At 41.8% G+C, this 20254-nt stretch overlaps 1 protein-coding gene across 12 annotated transcripts in view; it reads right to left on the minus strand.

Annotated features, from left to right (window-relative positions):
* The window catches only part of Ccdc148 (coiled-coil domain containing 148), a 275147-nt gene that overhangs the window by 127151 nt on the left and 127742 nt on the right, over window positions 1–20254 (minus strand). For 2 of the 12 annotated variants that reach the window (XM_039104828.2, XM_063283614.1), the window contains one exon: window positions 10191–10392. The exons of 9 other annotated variants lie outside the window; for them this stretch is intronic. In XM_039104828.2, coding sequence (XP_038960756.1) covers window positions 10252–10392 — 141 coding nt within the window. In that variant the 3' untranslated portion in view covers window positions 10191–10251. Of the gene's footprint in view, window positions 1–10190; window positions 10393–12908; window positions 19497–20254 lie in introns of those variants that run through there. One more of the 12 variants, XM_039104826.2, reaches the window with a different exon arrangement.

Raw genomic sequence — 20254 nt, forward strand, 5'->3', positions numbered from 1 at the left:
TGATGGGTGCCGTTGATTGTGGTTTGTTAAGTAGTCATATGTAAAGTGAAAACTAGAAGAAGAAATTAGATATCATGAAGAAAAAGATCAAACTTACCCCCAAAGAACTTGACACCCCTAATCAGCAGGAAGTAGTCTAAAGGTAATGTCACCCCCTTTTCTCTCTATCCTTTTTTGTTGCCTACTTAGTGTTAGGGGGTTGAAAGTGTGGAAGAAGAAGGGTGGAGAAGGGTAGAACAAAAAATAACACACAAAAATAGCCAAAAGACTGACTACAGTGGATTCATTTTTTTTTCTTTTAATGTGGCATCATGGCTTTCAAGGGGACTGGAAACTGTGAGAGGTGAATAACCTACTCCAAAACTGGTTCAAGCAAAACTCTGCTTTCCATGCCACAAAATATGGCTATAGGTGTGCAACTGGCAATGTCAGGAGGAAATTTTTTGTAAGAGTCATACAGACCTGTTCTAGATGCTGTCAAAATGAAGGTTAGAAAAGTAGGTATGTTTGTTATGGTAATGACAAATGCCACAGCTGGGGAACAAGAGTGGAGGAGGTGTTTTATGGTAGGTCCCAGGTCACACCCAATGTCTCAGGCTCCTGTGACTACACGACATCACATCAGCTTTGTGTACCACTGTATCCTCTCTCACACTCACTCCCGTTCACCACAACAGGTTGCAAGAGTGTTTCTGGCGCTTATCAGAAGGTAAAGTGATGTGGTGAATTGAACATATTTGACCCAGGGAGTGGCACTTTTGGGAGGTGTAGCCTTGTTGGAGGAAGTGTGTCACTGGAGGGGGGTAAGCTTTGAAACCCTCCCCCTAGCTGCCCGGAAGACAGCAGTCTTCTCCTGTTTGCCTTCAGAACAAGATGTAGAACTCTCAGTTCCTTTTCCATTGCCATGCCTGCCTGGATACTGCCATGCTTCCTGTTTTGATGATAAGGCACTGAACCTCTGAACCTGTAAACCAGTCCCAATTAAATGTTAATCTTTATAAGAGTTGCCATGGTCATGGTGTCTCTTCACAGCAATGAAACCCTAACTAAGACAAATAGTAACACAGGTGTCTAACAGGTCTTTGCCTCTTTCCTCAGTAGACCTAGGGCACCTGCCATCTCTCTTCACATCAGGTCCATTCGCAGCAATTCTTGATAGCTCTCCCCAATGCTGTGTCCTTCTTTCACCTAGAACTGCTAGCCAGGCCCATACTGAATTCCCTTCAGGTTTCCTGAGCCACCTTGAGTCTGGGTTCTTTACAAACATGAGTCGTATGTACCTTCCTGATTGAAAGACTGGGTCACTCTATTGTTCTTTCTACCATCCGGGGCACCCAAATGCCTTGAGAGGTAAGCAGCATGGGATTGTTGGCTCAGTTTAGGTTTGGCATGGTCTCCTCTCGAGACCATCCCACTCCCTCAAAAGGTTATCAGTCCCTTAAACCTTAGCCACCACCTCCTCAGAGAAGATACTGTGTCTTCTTGGCAGTTTCCTGCTCTCTTCTGGGCTCCCACTACATGCAAGGTAATGTTCCAAGAGAGAAGTCACTTCAATAACAGACAACTCCAGGTCACAGGTTTTGCATGAACTTCAAGATTTTACTGTTATTTCAGTAAGATGTCATTAGTGTTGCGATACAGATAATACCTGACTAGTTTAGGGTCTGATGATTGAGCACGTAGTTTATGGACAAGCAGGATATGCATCACCTGTGAGCTTGACAGAAACAGTCTCGGGCGCTATCCTACGATCAGCACTTTGAAGAGATTTCCAAGGGATTTGTGTTTAAAGTTTGGAAAGGATGTCACAGGTCATGTCCCTGGTGTTTCCATTTGACAAAATTATGTCACTAACAACGATACTACTCAAGGGTTTGAATTGTGAATTCGAGCCCCAACTCCTTCTATACCTGCAGCAGTCGCTGTTGCTGTGACTGCACAATAAGTGCAAGCACATTTCCTCTCAGTGTCACATCCAAACATCTGCACAACCAAATATGTATTATTCTATACCTGGTGTTATAGCTTTATTTCTTCTTTTATGTAATATTGATTTAATATTCAAATCAATACATGTTTTTCTGTGGATTTCATTTTGAGAGTGTAGATAAAGTTTTATGGAGTATTTGTTACAAATCCGAGATTGGGGGGTGGGGGGATGTTGAAGGAATTGACAAACATGTGGAAGTCATAAGAAGTCATTCAGCCATCTCCTTAGCAGAAACCACAGGAACCAGAGCTGGTTTCACAGGTTGCTTATTTTGGCATCTGTTTGAAGATGAAAGTTGGATCACAGGGTTGGTGTTGGGTGAACCACCCTGGGACAACATGGAAAGAGGACATAGACTAGAAAGGACTACATCATGAAGGGTCCTAAAAATCCAGAATAAGAGGGACTCCAAAAGGACTAGGTCAGAGCCAAGTGGATTTACATAATCTACAGAATTAGCAGAAAGGGGGGCCACACAATGTGTGTGCAGCTGAGAGTGAACAGGGCCAACTCATTTTACCTTGGCAGGTGTCGGAGGGTCAAAGAGGAGAAGGAAGGAGCACTTTTGCCCCCTTTCTCTGGGAAGTAGTTTCCTTTCATTCTCACCTCCCCACAAGCACAAGAAATGTCACTCTCAGGAATCTGCAAAATGAGTTCCAGCCCTAAGTGAAATGCTGGTCAGCTCTGGTATCTCAGGTGGGTCAGTTTTCTGTGATTCGGTGATTTTATATGTTTCTCATAGATGATAATTTGCCCTCCATCATACAATAGCATCGATGACAGAAAATAATATGTTAAAATTTTTCAAAGACAAGGAAGCTAACACAACTGCGATTGCAGCATTGTCTAGACATGGGCAATAGAATACGTTTTCATCCAGAGCACCTATGTGCACAAGGGAATACCGTGCCATTTGCTTCTAGGAAGCAATTAGGATTTTTCCTTTCTTAAAACTGGTAAAAAGAACCTTTTGATATTAACACTTCTATGTGGCTGCACACTAGGGAATTCCTGTGAACAAAGGAACTTAACAGCTCAGTGGCTTCTTGGAATTCTCTTTATTCTCTGGTCCTTGTCAATCTCATAGTATAATCAAAGTATATTCTTTGGAGATCTCCGATGGCAGCTGGGAGTCAGGGCTGCAGTTGGTTATATTTATTCAATATAGGTTATAAAAGGTTCTTGATGGGGGAAAATTTAAATTGAAAAAAAGATCTCTGGAGAAACTATTATCGCCTTAGAAAAGTATAAGCAAACATGAAGACTGCAAAGAATTATCTGTCACATGGAGTGCTTCCTCACCATGGAAGTCCTGGGTAGGATCCCTTCTCTACATCTGCAGAGCCTGTCAGCACCCAAGGACTTGGAGTCTGTGCCTCTATTCACTTTAAAATAAGAGAATTGTCAGAATGCCTCTCCTGTTTGCTCTCGCTCTCTGCTCTTCTTGCTGTCTGTGCCCCCCTCTCATTTCTCCTCCCCTCCCACCCGAAAGTAAAGCTAATTGACTTAACCAATCATCTTAAAATGTTGATATTTATTTGCAAAGTAATTATTTGACTTGAGGATTTTTAAGAACTTGAACAGGTTGGAAATGAGGTCACGCAAACTCACTGGGCTTGCCTTTAAGGCTGCCTCATTACACTGCTAAGGTAACTTGTAGGCTGGGAACCCAGCTCTGTTAGGTGAGCTAAGACTTCATTCAGTTATACACAATGACATTTCCATGATCACTGATGAGGCCTTCCAGCCAACGGAAATGATGTGAACTAAGAGGGTGTCCGATGTGGCCATTTATATGCAGATAATCATGTCTCTGGGACAGGCAACGAAAGTGTCAGGAAGGTCAAACAAAGCACCATTATTTAAAGGTCACATTTATTAGAGAATATGCATGCTTTGTTAATACGACAGAAAAATTTGATGCCTCATGCTAATTACCAGCCTATAAATACAAATTGCAAACTGCCCGGCTAACACTAGAAATTCAGTCACACATGCAAATTTACTAGAGAGATACTAAAATTGCATTTTACATGCAAATCATAGAATCTTGAAGATGGAGATAATTTAGACCAACTCTCTCCTTTGACAGATGAAAAAATTGAGGCCTTGAGATATTGTGATCTATTCATAACAACACAGATGGTTAGTGCTAGAGCAGAACCAACAATTCAAGAGATTTTCTTGTAAAACAAAATTATTAAGACTAATTATAACTTCAAATCAAATCACAGCATACAAATTAATATTGAAAATGTTTTAAATATGTCAAAATTGAAGAGTAACTCTGGGGTCACTGCACAGAGATGTTCAGGGCAGATGAACACACATGCATATATGCGAGGCCATATGCATATGAAAGTTGAGCAGAAAAACATGAAAGACTATTTACAGCATCCTTGACCATTTTATAAAATCCTATTTTGAATCACTATTTCTTTCAGGTAATAATGACCATTCCTAAAACTCACAGTTCCATATATACCAAGATTATATCCCAAATTAAGCCAATGTTTTACCACAATCAAGGAGAATAATAAATACACTATTGACTTTTTTTAAAAAAATCACTTAAATAGGTTTAAAGAAAGTTATGCATAAGATTCCTCCACTCCGGCATCTTCTCAATTGTTTCTTTCTTGCATTTGCCCTGCTCCTTTCCTACTTGTCGAGACTTGGGTTTCCTTTCCAGAATTTTTTGTTGTGGTGGTCCAGCTTGCTGGGGTAAACGGTTACATGAACAGTTGTGCCATTAGCCTTTTATCTCTGCACCCATTCCATCAAGATAAAAGATTCTTCCAGTACTTCTAGCTCACTTTGCAAATCTGATGGCCTTTGTAGTGTCCTCAGACAACCTGAACTTGATTACCGTTTCAAATGGGCACAGATCAAACTCTATACTTATGTCTCAGCTCTTTAGAAAGAGAAGACATGATCTTCCTCCCAATTCGACGAGGTGCACTGAAATGCCTTTTGCAGCAGGTGATGGCACATGACTTTAATCCAAGCACTGGGAAGGCAGAGGAAGGAGGAGGATCTCTGAGTTCAAAACTATCCTGGTCTACAGAGTGAGTTCTAGAACAGCCAAGGCTATACAGAGAAACCATGTCTCAAAAACTCAGGGGAGAAAAAAAGAAGAAAGAAAAAGGAGGAGAAAGAACAATGACAAGAATGATGATGAAGAAGAGATAGATAGATAGATAGATAGATAGATAGATAGATAGATAGATAGATAGATAGATAGATAGATAGACAGACAGACAGACAGACAAATTGCAGCTGTGGTTCTTATTTCAGTTAGAAGTCACAAAGGGGCTGGATTCTATTTGACCACAGTAACCCACCAAATCCTCACCAGACATCTACTACTGACATTTCCTCCAATGGCTTTCCAATAGAGAACAACATAACTAAATGTTATTAGCTGTTTGTTAAAGGCCAGGATAATGAATGCTGTGTGATTTACACACGTGGTCTCATTTAATACAGCACAGGGAGGTGGGACTTTTGCATTTATTCTCTATTTTATTCAAAGGCAACAGAGGTTCAGAGGGTTGGGTAACTTGTTCCATGTTCAAGAACTTGCAGGTAACTGGGGCCAAGATGCTCTAACTAGGATCAGTGGTCCGTCCACTGCTCCAGTAATTATAACTTGTAGTCACTAGGGTTTCCCTTCGTAACTAAACCCACAGGCGGTCTGCAGGAAGTAATAATTTTTTCTTAAAATATAATTAAATTTGTTTGAAAGTGAAATCAATAGTGACTGATGAACATTCTGCTGAATGGTTAAAAAAAAAATAGCCAGTCAGATTTTTAAAAATTAACAATATCAATACTATCCAGATGTAAAGCAGTTACATGTGATAAATGGCATTGGAGGTTTGATGGCTTCTCAAAGCCCTAGCTTTTTTTCACAAGCTCAGTGGTGAGCACTGGTCCAGTCACAACTGACAGGAAGAGAAGTATTTCTCAGAAAGATCAGTTAAGACAGTCTTTGATTAGCTATTCCACTAGAGCCTGATTTTACCCGAGGGAAAAAAATTATCTAGAATAGATTCTTAAGACTACAACAGAGTGTGGAACCCAGGTGCACTAAAGGTAGAAGTCTGAGAAAAAAGACCCCTAGGCTGAGACCTTGTGTAATTTGAGTGATTCAGATACCTTTGACACCTGAAACCTAGGCTGGACACCACAATGAGACACTGTCTTGGAACAAAAAAAAAAAAAAAAAGATTTTTTTCAAGCTTTTGTCTTGGGCTTTTAATATTTTCATAACATATGAAAAAAGAAAAAATGTGTTCCTGGGAAGAAGATGCTGCCCGCCGTCTGGCATCAAACTGATTCTAGGAGTATTTAATTCAGTAACTATCAACTAACCAAAGCACAAGATGCATAAAAATAAGCAGAGAGGACAAGTTATCTGTGAAAATTATCAGAAATGGTCTATAAAACAAAAATTATATGCTACAATCATAGAGATACAAGTTGAACTTAAACTGTTAAACAAGGAATTTAAAATTGTGGGGGTAAAAAGCAAATAGAAATCTATAATGTAAAACTATAATAACCACAAATGATGGGGAACGAAAATCATTACAGCACATGATGTATGAAAATGCCATTATAAATTCCATCATTTTACTCAATGAAAATACACTAGTAAAAAGTTTTAAGAGTTTTAACAGAGATATGAATAGATAAAGCTGTACCCCGCAGACATGAGGTATTGAGTGAAATTTTCACTGCCAGGACTGGGCTATGAGTTACTGGTTAGAGAGCCATCAAAACAATACAGCATATTGCCACTGCTCTTGGTAGCCCACCAGAACTAGAAGATAAGGCCTTATCGCTGAAGATACCACAGACTTTGATTGAAGGACATAAAGAAATCAAGCAAAAACTGACTTGGAAACTTCTTCCTTGCTGACTAGCCTTTGCCAGAAGGTGCCATCTGATGGCTAGGAGGAGACATCAATGGCCTTACTGAGCTTCAGACACTACTGACTGGGACTTAGGCTGATGCAAGACCTAGTGACTATCTTATTTCTGCGAAGGGGCACCCATGACCAATGCATGAAAGAAAGCAGTTAATTGGGGATTTGCTTACAGTTTCATAGGGTTCGTCCATGATCATCATAGCAGACAGGCATGGTGCTAGAGCAATACCAGTGAGCTAACATCCTAATCCACAGGCAGAGAAAGAAAAAGCAAGACAGGGCTTGGCACAGCCTTTTGAAACACCTCAAAGCCCACCTCTAGTAACACACCATCTTCAGCAAGTCCACACTTCCCAATCCTCCCTAGGTAGTCTGCCAACCGGACACCAATAATTCAAATACACAAACTGTAGAAAGCACTCCCTTTCGAGCCAGCACTAGAGATAACCAGCTGCTTTCTGATAGCATCTGAGACCTGTTCCACAGGAAGTGATTCATCCTGGTACTATAAAGCTGGTCAAAAGCCATGGCAGGAGCAGTAACAGACTCTAGTGGGCACGCTACTTCCATTGTTTGCTAAATGGATATGATGTGCCCATTAAACTGCATTCTAAGCATTTATGTCAGTTTTGGTCAGAGCAGAAGTTACTACAGAGAATCATAACTAGTCTGACTCCTAACTAGTCTGACTCCTAACTAGTGCTGAGAACAAATGTTTGCTGAGTGCTCACCCCTGAAAGGTGACCAACAACACCTGCTCTAAGGCATAGGGAAGGGATTAGCACAAGAAGGGTAGAGGAGTATGAAATTCCACCCCTAGCTTAGGATAGATCTATATTTAATCGTTGCTGCGAGGGTGAAACCCAGTTTTCTTTAAGGTGGGGCCCCTAGTAGGTCAACTGCATTCCAGTGGATGAGCACACATCCAAGAATATATGATCAGCATAAATTGGACTTGGTGGGATTGATAACCAATGTGAAGGCACAAAGTTGCATGGGTATATTCAAAAGGAGTTGGAGGAGGAAGTAATATAATCGAAATATATTGTGTGAAATTCTCAAATAATCGACATTTTAAAATAAAAATAAAGTTAAAAAAAGAACTGAGCCTGTAATGCAAAGGCTTAGGAATTAGGAAGATTAGCAAGGCAGTAAGATTTACTCTACAAAAAAAAAATCAAGACTAATTATACAGCTATGGGAATTAAGATGGGATAGCACTGGCCCATGATTATATACTGACGAAGGAAACAGAATGGAGGGTCTAGAAATAGATCCCCACATTCACGGTCACTTCACTATTGGTATAGATAGAACTACCGGGCAGTGGGAAAGAACAGAATAATCTCTGGGACAACGGGGCATCTTATGATAAGAATTAAAAATTGGGCCTTTACTTTATTTCACTAAGGAAACATTCTAAGCAGATCGTAGGCCTGAGCATCAAAGTCCAAGTAGCAAAGCTTCTAAAAGATTAAAAAGAGCTTGGACTCAGATGTAGAGGTAAGAAAGGATTACTTGTACAAATTATAAAAAGCATTAACTGTAAAAACCAATGGGTGACACAGTAGAGCTGGTCCTCATGGAGGGGGCGCAAGTGACCAGGCCAAGGGCATAATCATGGAAGAGCTGCCCTATGAGGTGGACTTGGAACTTGGAGGTGATGCCTTCCCCCGCTCTCTGGCCACATGCAGTAGTCGGGAGTACTAACCTCAAGGTCATGAGGGCTGGCCCTGCCCCTCGCTGGCTCAGCACATAGGAGAGCAGACCCTGTATTCATCTTGACAGCACAATGGAAAAGCCCTGACAGGAAAGGCGTAGGAGAGCCTAAGAGTGTGAAAGCAGGAGAATAGGCATTGTCCCTCACCAGCTGCAGTACGTGGGAAAGTGTGCCCCGTGACTTGACTAGGCAGCAGAGTGGAACTGGCTCTGGTGGTGTGGGTGAGTGCAAGTAAGCTGGCCCAATAGCATTAGAGTAGGAGAGCTAACCCCGCCCTCCACCCCCGCCCCAACCACAGTATTGAGTGGGCCAGCCAGAGCAGTGCTAAAGAGCTCCACCGGGTGATATGGATGCAAGTGAGCCAGCAGGCTGACCAGCTCAGCTACCACCCAGGCCCAGGGTTGGGGCTTCGAGTTGGCTCCCCGCAAAATCCACATCACCTGTAAACTGTTAGAGCACATGAAAGGGCTTGACCTGCTGATCCAAAGCTACGGGATCTCCCTGACACAGGGCAACAACAGGATAACTGGGAGGAATCCGGGTGAGGATTCAATATTGATGTGATATGGCAGAAGCCAGAGACCTTGAACCAGATCAATGACGTACTGCAATGAGCACTTGCAAGTGAAGATGTGTGGACAGAGGGATGCACTGTGAGACACACTGTGACACACGACAACTCCATGATGAGATGTTTTCTATGCTTTGTTTTGGTTATTTTTATTTTTTGCCTTTTCTTTTTCAGGAAGGCAAGGGTAGAGGTGGATACAAGAAGGTGGGGGAATGAGTGAGCCTGGGGTCCATGAAGTGAAAGAATCAGTAAAAAGTTAGGAAAAAAGAATAATGGTGCATACGTTTATTACATGAAAATTTAAAATGTGGCTGGGCATGGGGGTATCTATGTTTCCCAGCAGGAAGTAAAGGCAAGAAAGGTTATGAAACTTTGCTATGCCTGGGCTCTGTTGCAAAACATTTTGAAAATATTAAACTCGAAATTTTCTTTAATGGAAAGATACTTCTAAAAGAAAGAAAATGAGATACAAACATACCTGAAACACATATAACCCAATGGCTGGTGTCTGAAATATTTAATGACCAAGGACAAATCCATAAAAATTTATAGGAAAGGGATGGGGGAAAACTTGAACCGACAACTTCTTCTTTAAATAGTATTGTTCCTCTCCGAAAGTTTCAAGCATTTATACAATATATATTGATCATGCCCTTTCCCTCTGCCACTACCTCCCTCCAGTGACCTCCCTCCCTCTTAGTGACGCTCAGATCATCTCCTTCCAACTCTCCTTTGTGGATCCCATCCCACCTCACTCCCAACTTGATGTCCTCTTTACTCGTTATTATTAATAACCTGCTGAGTCCAATTCTTGCTGCCTACATGGGCATTTCATAAAGAAAAGTGATCTATGTCACCACTCAACAAGCTAAAAGTCACTCAATTAAGAATCAGGGGACTTCATGTCAAAACTATATTAAATGCTACATGTCCACACAACTGATTAAAAAACAAAGCTCAAACACGCAAGGGTGAGGGATAGGAATTTTTATATATCCATGCTATAAATATAGACTGGCTCAGACTGGCTCATTCATAGACATAGATACTGTAAAAAGGCATGTCCTGGGAGCATGAAGAAGGGCTGATACCAGGTTCCTTTAGTACAAATAACCCAAACATCTGTCAGCAGCAAAAGGTCTCTGATCCAGCCTAGACTGCGGAGAAAGACTGTCTGAAAAGACAAACAAAAACATCAGCGAAATGGGCCAATATATTATTGCAGCTACACAATACAAAATATTGAAGGAAAGATGTCCTGCACAACACTTTAATAGACTATGTGATTCTGTTCACAAAAGATTAAACATGGACAAGATAAAAGCCACACTGTTTGTAGACTGGCACAGTGGTAAACCCAAGGAAATATTTGTTACAAAAGTTTGATTCTAATGAGTTCATTTCCTATAAGAAAGGTTGAGCTCTTTCCTGAACATGTTAAGGGACAGGCCAGTGACAACATTTGAGTGATAGATGTGAAACAGGACTTGGGGTGAAGCCCAGAGGAGATGGGGTAGAGAGACGGTAGAATGCTGAGAAGGTGGTCCCCATAAAGCGGTAGTCTAGAAGCTTGGAATCCTATCCAGCAGTAACGCTGTCACAAAGACTTCCTGTGCTGACCATCAGAGTAGATTACGGCAAGTCTCTCAGTGGTCTGTCAGGGTCATCCTTTTCCCAACTCTAAACCAACAGCCAGAGGGATTTCCCAGTTAAGCCAGCTCGTGTCATCATCCTGTCAGCCCCACTGACCTAAACACTGTTCTTAAGCACCACGGGCAAGACCCTTATGTTCCCAGCTCCTTTTGTGTAGGCAGAATTTCTGCTAGATGTTTTCTTCATACTTTTTTAAAGATTTTTTTCGGTTGTCACCTTCTCAAGAAGGTTTTCCAGTCTGTAAACTACTAACCCGCTTCCCCTGCCAATTTTTGTGTATTTTGCTTAGTATTTTTCCCCTCGCTCTTAGCGCTCACCTCTCCTATGCACAGACACCGCTCACTCATCCTGTGTGTCACTCAAACTTCCTGGAGGTAAGATGCACAAGGTTTGGGGTTTTGGATTCTTTCCTGTGTACTTAGTGGAATGCTAGCATAAAATCAGCAGACTTAGTCACTGAATGAACGAATCTACCCATCATCCCTCCTCCTTCATCCATGCAGTAAGGACAGCAGAAACATGGCACCTCCAGCTCTTTCTCCTTCCTCTCATGGTCCTGCAAATTTAATCTCCTAAATACCCTCTGCTCTTTCCTCTCTGTTATCATCACTATAGTTCAGGTGACCGCCATCCCTCGCCTAGACTTACAGCATGGGTGCTTGGCACCCCTTACACCTTTTCTCATAAAATGTATCTTTATTCTCACCAACTCCAGTTATCAATTACTTTAAAGGATGTCCCTCCGCTACCAAAACCCTATAATGGCTACCCAAACATACACTAGGATGCTATCACTCTAACATTGCTCACAAGGCCCTGCATGACTTAGCATGTCTTTAGCTTGTCTCTTCTTACTCTTCGGCCTATAAATTAAAAAGAAACATCGAACTACTTTTATACCCTGATATTTTGTTTATAAGAGATTGACTATTAGTTCCCAGTGCCTACTAGAACGTCGTCCATGCTCACTTCACATATCGGACACCATTCTCTGGGCTTGTTGTTTAATTGGTTGTTTCCTCTGTGTTGGCCATGACACCCCATGCCTCCTACAGACTCCTCTGCTTCTCCTAGAATTTTTATCAGCTCTCTCCCACAGGATTTGCCACACTCCGAGCTGACTGTATCAGTGTCCCTTGTCTCTTCTACAGGAAGCTGAGATTCCTAAGGATGATTCATCTCTTAATGCCTTGTACCTATGCCTAACACAAAAGGGACGGGTGTGTACAAAAGCCTGTTGTTGAATGAGAAAATTAATGACTTTCATTGTTATTGTCAAAGAAACATAATTTGGTAAAGGAAATCAGAAAATATATTAGTAATAAGCAACTTAGCTGCTTTCAAATTCTCTGGCATTCAATTTGTGTACCTTTTACAAATCCCATTCTTGTGAAAGTAAAGAACTAGGCAAAGAGCCCAGAAGAATCATTTTAACTGTCTCACGCGGTTCTTTCGTGCTCAGAAACTTGATTCTCTTTATTACAAATGGCTCAGGCACTGGCGGATCATTTTCTCGGGGTTTTGTCACCATTGTTGTTTAACTTTACTCCTTTCCTAGTCTGCCTTTCTCATTACCAGGAGGAGACTTTGTATTAGGACACGGTAGCCAAATGGTTATAATGAGACGATACAGGCAAGACTCAAATGGCTGTTTTAGATGGTTTCAAAATGAGGGTTTCCTCATGTAGACCATATGGAAAATGCTCTAAGAATTTTGGCCAGAATGAGCCTGATAGCCAATACCACTGCTGGATGCTCTACTACGTGGAATGTACTTGAACATCATTGAGATAGAAACAAAGATTTTCACTAATAAGTGATGGATTTGTTTTCTTTTCTTATTTCACAGAAAGATCTATGAAAATAAATGATATATTAAAAGATAATCCTTGCATATTTGTAAACCATTAATACTACCTCAAGATGCTTTTGTTAAAAGCTTTCTCATGCTCTCTAGGGTAAAAGCACAGAGTGAGGACTTGAATCTTTCCACAAAATTAAACCCTCACTTGGTGCCTAGTGATTCCCCAGTATGAGGATGCCAGAGTAAAAGGGTATTACACATACACATACACACACACACACACACACACACACACACACACACACACACACAGTGGGGACTGTCTTGGGCACAACTGCTCAGCTAAGTTAATGTCATCAACAGATTTTACAGTGGAAGTCGCTTAATCATGAACATCAAAGATGAAAGTGGTGTGAAACACAAGTAAATTATCAGAGAACACACATGGGTATCACAAAATTCCTCCCACAGTACAGGTTACGGTGGTGTTTGCTAAGAACGGTATGGATTAGGACGGGTGTCAATCATGAGCAGTCAAAAGATGAATTAAAAATATGTCCTGCCCTTCATATGTTTAAGGAGAAACCAGCAATGAACACAAATGCCACACAGCATGATAACCTGAGTTTAGAAGGCCAGGACCTATGTAAATTCTGGGGGGGCATCATAGCCTGCTTGTAATTCCAGCTTTCAGAAAACATGGAGGAGATCCCTAGAGCCAGACTAGTCATATGGGTGAGCTTTAGGCTCAAGTGAGATCCTGTGTCATTAAATATTATGGAAAGCAATTAAGAAAGCCCCCCTCTAGAATCAACGTCATACTTCTACATGCCTGCAAGCATATGTGCATACACACTTGTGTACCTACATACATATGAACATGCATTCACCTTGCACAAGCAGAACACATGCATACATATTAAAATGAATTATTTCTTATCATTAGTATTTGAGAATTCTTTATAAATAATGAATCTGAGTCTTTTTTTAGACATTAAGTATACAAATATATTCTTTTGTTGATTAGCCTGACGTTTTAGTCTCTTGTTTGTGTCTTTTGATAATTTTGAGGGTATCTAATTAATCGCGCTTTTTTCTTTTAGATAATACATTTGGTGTCATGTCTAAGATATCTTTTTCCATCTCAAGACTGTAAGAAATTCCTCCCATGTTGTCTATACATGTAGGTCTATGATACTTGAGCCATGTTTTATAAGGGTATGTGGTATGAGCTGAGGGTCATTTGTGTGTAACACGGAGAGTCAATGGTTTACAACAATTGTTCACTTGGGATTGATTAACTTTGTGTCTTTGCTGGAATTCAACAAATCTACAATGTCTAGCTTTGTTTCTGGATAACCTGTTCTGTTCCATCAGACACACTTAGGATTCTCTTTAAATAGCCATGGTTTTGTTTTTCCACAAGTATTTTAAAAACCCTGATTTTTCCAACTCCAAGTTGTGACTTCCCTCCCTCATTAATTATCCAGAACTTGGTATTACGGCTGACTTATCTTCTTACTGTGCACAGTCACAATAAGATACAAACATCTATATTCTAGACCAAGCATCTTCATTTGCAAAACATCTAGTGAGATATTGTTATGACTTGCTACTGGGATATAAGACTCTCATCATAAAGAGCATAAAAATGTACAGCCTCCTTTAAACTTTATAAACTAGACCCAATGCAGGCAAATCAGCTTTAAAAAACCAAGGCATTTTAAGAGTTGGACTACTTGGAATATTTTACTTGAAAATAGTCTGTAGATTCATCAAGTATCCAAACCCAGTGGAATTTTAATTAGCTACCTGCCAAGAGCCACAGATAGTACAAAACAGCTGCCTATAGGAAATGCTGTCTGCTGCTGCCACCAAAAAAAGACTTTCTGGCATTGATCCTAGGGCTCCTAGGACCTCCCTTCCCTCTCTCAATGCATATTCCCCACCGGGAACTCCCTTATGAATGCCTCCCCACTTTAGAGCCTACAAGGAAGAGCATCATGCTAATACTGATTATGCTGATGGGACATGGCCCAATTAATCATGCCAATGCATTAATAAGTAAATGTCTTAAGTTGAAAAAAAACTGTTGCATCTTTAATTCATATGGTACACTAGACATCTAAAACCTCCAATCATTGTCTTTTTTTTTTAATCCTGATCTGACCAAGGAAGTGTTTTGCATATGGGCCACTAAGATCTGAGATGCAACTTCTACATCTTCTATTACACAGCAAGTATTCCTTGAGATGAGGCAAGAAATTAACAGAAAAGTAAACGACATGTATGGACACTAGGGTTCCTATGTGGTGAACGCGTCCTTTACCCTGTTTGTAGTCACTTAGGCATGTGGCCGGTAGCTAAGCCTTGGGGACCACCTCTGTCTCAACGGCAATCTGAAGTAGGGTCTTTTGTGTCTGAAGGATCAGTTCCTGCTTATACTGTGTTATGATTTGAATAAGAATGTCTCTGTAAGTTCATGCGTTTGAATGGCTTGGTTTCCAACCAGTGATCCGTCACAGATGAAGGTGGCTTGGAAAGCGGAAGCTTAGCCCTACTTCTGGCTGAAGGTCTCTGCTTCTTGATCTCCCAGTTGGGCTGCGCTAGAACTTCAACTCCAAACCTGTACAGCACTGTGTTCTCTGACCTCTGGGATTCCCATTTAGCTCCTAGCATCTTCTCTTGGTTGGTTTTTTAATATTTCCCCTGCACGTTCAGAGATTTGTAAGGTGGAAAAAGTCGTAAGGATTGTCTCTATACATGTTTTAGAGGTTCTTTACCTCTAAAATCCCCTTTTAACCTCTAAAATTCTACCTGCTTTAAACCCAGTTCTCTCTGTAGCCAGAGTCTCCTATCAATACTGTTCTCTGCTTGTGTTATACACCTCTCCATATTTCCATATTTAAAATAGTCTCATGATGAAATTCAGGGTGAATATGGGCTCACGTTCAAAGCTCTTATTTCATGGATCTTACCTGTACATGGTTGCCAAATACATATAAACCCTTTTATCTATTTATTTTATTTATATGAGCACACTGTAACTGTCTTCTGACACACCAGAAGAGGGCATCGGATCCCATTACAGATGGTTGTGAGCCATCATGTGGTTGCTGGGAATTGAACCCAGGACCTCTGGAAGAGTAGTCAGTGCTCTTAACTGCCAGGCCATCTCTTCAGCCCCGTGTATAAACCTCTTTAAATTTTACTTTATGGTTTGAGTCAGACTCAGTCTGATAGCAGTTATTCATCACCTCTCCAATTACACTCAAAAAACTCTCCATCTGGATTTGAGTATCTCTCGTCTCATTGGCGGACGCCAATGCCAAGGTTATTCTCCAACAGCAACAGGAGACCGAAACAAGAGGAGGTGACAGAGAGAACTGATGGTGTGAGGGGCTCCCATCATGGCGAGTGAGCTCAGATGATGTTTATTCAAAACACTGTTGTCTAACTCACATTATCTCATTTCCACCACTACTAGGGGTTCATGACCAGGTCATTCAGTCAACTGGAAATGAAAAACAGGGGCACAGAAATGTGACAGGAAGAAGAAAACCAAGAGCCGGGTGATTCGGTTCACAGTGGACGTACACCCCAGTTTTATAGGTAACCAAGGTTTATTTTTACAACTGCATCTAACATCTTAGCATATTCAGTGTTGGTAATTAAGTCTTATACTTCGCCTTCTAATGACTTCGCACGTAATATACTTGCTTCTACAGCAAGCTTCCTCATAAATAAAGTAAAAAAGAAGGTAATAGAAACATCGCTGTGTCAGGATGCAGTGAGAAGGGGGAGAAATGCCTGCAACTTATGTACTTTGCTTCCACAGAATTTACTGAGGACCTGTCATAGTCCAAACACTGGAAAATGTATTGGGGAAGAGGAGGAGTTTATAAAGTACCAAAATGAAAAAATTGGGGTGTCACCTGCAGCTGTGCTGCCGACATGGTTTTTTTTTTAATGTGCTATATAATCATACTTAGTGGCAGGCCAGAGTTAGGTATCAGGGACCAGAGAGAACAAAGAATATATTAAATCTAATTATAGACTCAATGAAGTCTTTCTGCAATAGACATCTGAGCCAAGTCTTGAAAGGTGGTCAAGATATAATCGGGCAAAGAGAAACCAGAGAAACATGCCAGCAGAGCCAACAGCAACAGAGAAAAGTGTGGGGCCAGGAGAGTGTACAGTATACAGTGCCATAGCAGGAGAAAAGGAAGAGTGAGTTCCAGTGCCTTGGTCTTCCTCGCTTGCAAAGTCGTAGAGTGGAGCGTGTTGAGAAAGAAAGCTAAAAAAAGTCATATCCAATTTATTGAGAACCTGAAAACCAAGAAGTTTGCCCATTATTGTAAAACAAGGCATGCTTCTGATGAGTTAGCAAAACAAGTCTTTTTTGTAAAAAACTTATTTTCTTTCCCCCTCCCTCCCCCCTTCTTCTACTACCTTGCTTGTTGTTGAGAACAAGTCTTGCTATATATCCCAGGGCCAGAGTGATCTAGTACTCAAATCCCTTCTGCCACACCCTGTGAGCGCTGGAGTGTGTAGGTCCACAATATCACTCCAGGCTCTGAACTGTATTTAAGGCAGAGAATTCTGCCTCTGGTTTAAGGGAAAGACTTGGAGAGGGCAGAATGTAAGGCACAGAAGTAGAGTACATAGTTTAAGAAGTAAGGCAGGGATCAAGGGCAGAAAAGGAAGGGCGTAGGGCTAAAACAGACAGTTCTCCAATGTTATCAAATGAATGTAACAGTGAGGGAGAATAAGAAACAAAGTTTCAAGAAAAAAGTACCATTTACAATAGGAAACCTCAATATTTCCTTTTTTGATGCCAGTTTTGAGACATCTGGAGACTTCTAAAATTAATATAGTCAGTGTATTGCTAGACAAAGTCAGGAGAGAGTTATTTGGGGCTTGGGAACGTATCTGAGAGAAGAAGTACAGTCATGAGGGTTCTCAGTGGGCAATGGAATAAAACAAGAACAAGGAGACAGGGAAGGAATCCAGAGGTTGCCAGTGTTTTAGAGTTGTGTGGACACCTAGACACTTGACATGATAGCGAGAATCCCTTAATAGAACTCGAAAAAGTCAAGAGTGAGGAAGGTGGGTGGTTATCAGAGTATGTGGAGAAGATGAAAACCTCTGGAGAATTAGGCCACTCATAACCATGAACAGAAAACTAGAGGGGTCCGAGAACCAGGTTGAATGGAGTAGGAAGGCTGATGTCACATGAAAGTGAGCGATGGACCACCCCCACCCCACCGCGTCCCCGGTGCAGAAGGCAACTTTGAGCCAAGAGGTTTCCTTGGAGAGGAGACGGTCTATAAGTAAAGGAAAATACTAAAAAGATCAAGAAACACAGAAAGTAGAGCCAGCAGGCTCCAGTGTCACGTGGGAAAGTAGCAGACTTTAGGGAGGACTGGACCGGAACACCCCGAGGGTACTACTCGCTGCCTCCACAGGAAGCCTGGGCAGGAAGGTTATCACCACCAAGAACAAAAAGATGTGCAGGGTCGGGGGATGGAATAGGGGTGATTTTGTTCCCCAGTGGCATGATTTTCTTGATAACTAGATGTCTGTCACTGAGCCTGGGCACCTGGGTGCATGGTGTTGGGCAAGTGGAAGTGCCCAACCTAAATAGCCACAGAAGGAACACGCAGGGGAGGGCAAGCCTCCCAGTTGGCACGGGAGTCCAGAGGGCGCTTCCTTTTCCACAGCAGTACACAATCACTCAGCATGGAAGCAAGGAAAAGTCACTAATGAGACGTCTCTGGGAAGCCTCTGCGGTTGAGCCCTGAAGACAGGATATCGCCTGTAGAGCTAACAGGATGGTCTGAGCTGAACACGGACAAGGACTGCAGGTTTCCTGGGAGCAGGAGTTATGAGCACCTGCTTCTCCCCATCTCATCTTGAGAGTGAGATGCCTAACCACCTCCGCGCTTTGCTACAGCAACCATTACTGTCAGAACACCAAAAGGACAAAGGACAGGCAGGCATCCGGCATTCCAAAGCTACTTTTATGTTTTTCTTAAGACGTAAATCATCCAACTGACTCCTCCAAAGGCTTTTAAATTCTAAGTCTGAGAACAAAATTATGGTTAAATGTTTAATTGATGTTTATTATAGCTGGTGTATTAGTTTTTGAAAGGTCAAATTTATGCCACAATGAAGTAATATTTTCCCACATTCCGTGGCTCTAATACATAGCACACCTGGGCCCAACAGTATAATAATTACCTTCTATTATTCTAGAGTTCTTGCATGCAAGCCTGTGTGGGGCCAAGATAGATAGACAGTGTTGAATTTCAAGCTAGCATGAACCTTAGGCCGTCACTTCATCTCCCAGATCTGTAAAAGGACGGCGAAGGGATAAATCTCCTGATTTCGTCCATGTCAAAACTTGTAAGGATAATTGAACATTTTAGATTACTGCACAATTTACAGATTTATCTCTTTCCTCTTGTAATATATTTCATCCCAGCTATTTACCGAGTCTTAGTCTCTCATTAGGAATGCAAATTCCGAAGCTAGCGCTGTATCTGCAGGACAATAAAAATCTACTTCGGCATGTGTCTGTATCTTCTCTGTTTTTTCTTCTCACTTACAAGGGTACGTTCACACACCCATGTCTGTTTTCTGTTGTTGTAACAGCTGAAGTGAAAGAACTTGCACACGATTTTGTTGGTTTCACAATTCTGATAGCTAGAGGGTTCAAATAGCGTACGCTGGTATCCTAGTGACGACATCTGGCCGAAGCACTTCATGATGGAGAAGCAGAAAGACGGCTGACCGCATGCAGGAGGGCACACGCCTTGCTTTAGAACAGCACATGCTCGAATGAGCAAATGAACTCTGTGGGAATAGCATCAATCCCTTCCCAGGCACAGTTCCCATGACCTCACTACCTTCCTCTGGACCCAACCCCAAAAGGGTCTGGAAAATCCAATCACTCAAACCAAATCTAAAACACAGTGCCTTTGTGCTCACAACTCCTCTGGGAGACTCTGCCTGTGCTGTCCCCTGATCCCACTTATCTAGGTACCACAGTGCCACGTGCACGTGTCAGCTGAAGTTTGGGACAGAGCAGACTATCAGAAAGACCCTGTGGAGAGCAGGGGGCACTTAACAGATTGCCGACATTGCTGGACACTGTGATTTGTGGGATACAATCAAGCAGCATCTGATGACTTACAGACCCCATTCTATGACTTGCAGAGTCCCCATTTTTTCCTGTCACCAGACCCAAGTTGAGCAGAATGGGGTCTGTAAGTCATAAAGCACACTCTCTGTGCCCAGGGTCCAGATCCAGTCAGATCAGGGTCCTCTATGATCATAAAATGACTTCTCTTTCTATTTCTTGCAACCTTGTATATCCAGGATTCACAGACAGGCAAAGAAAGAGGAAAGGCAAGGCTTATCACAGTGCCCAGCGTGTCCGCAGTCTCCCGGGGGTGTCCTGCTCTCCGTAGGGTCTGACAGTCTGCTCAGTCCCAAACCCCAGCTGACATGTACAGGTGACACTCTGGTGCCTGGCTGATTGGGATTAGGAGACAGCACAGGCATAGTTTCCCAG

The sequence above is a fragment of the Rattus norvegicus genome, chromosome 3, assembly GCF_036323735.1.
Source record: "Rattus norvegicus strain BN/NHsdMcwi chromosome 3, GRCr8, whole genome shotgun sequence".
Lineage (NCBI taxonomy): Eukaryota > Metazoa > Chordata > Mammalia > Rodentia > Muridae > Rattus > Rattus norvegicus.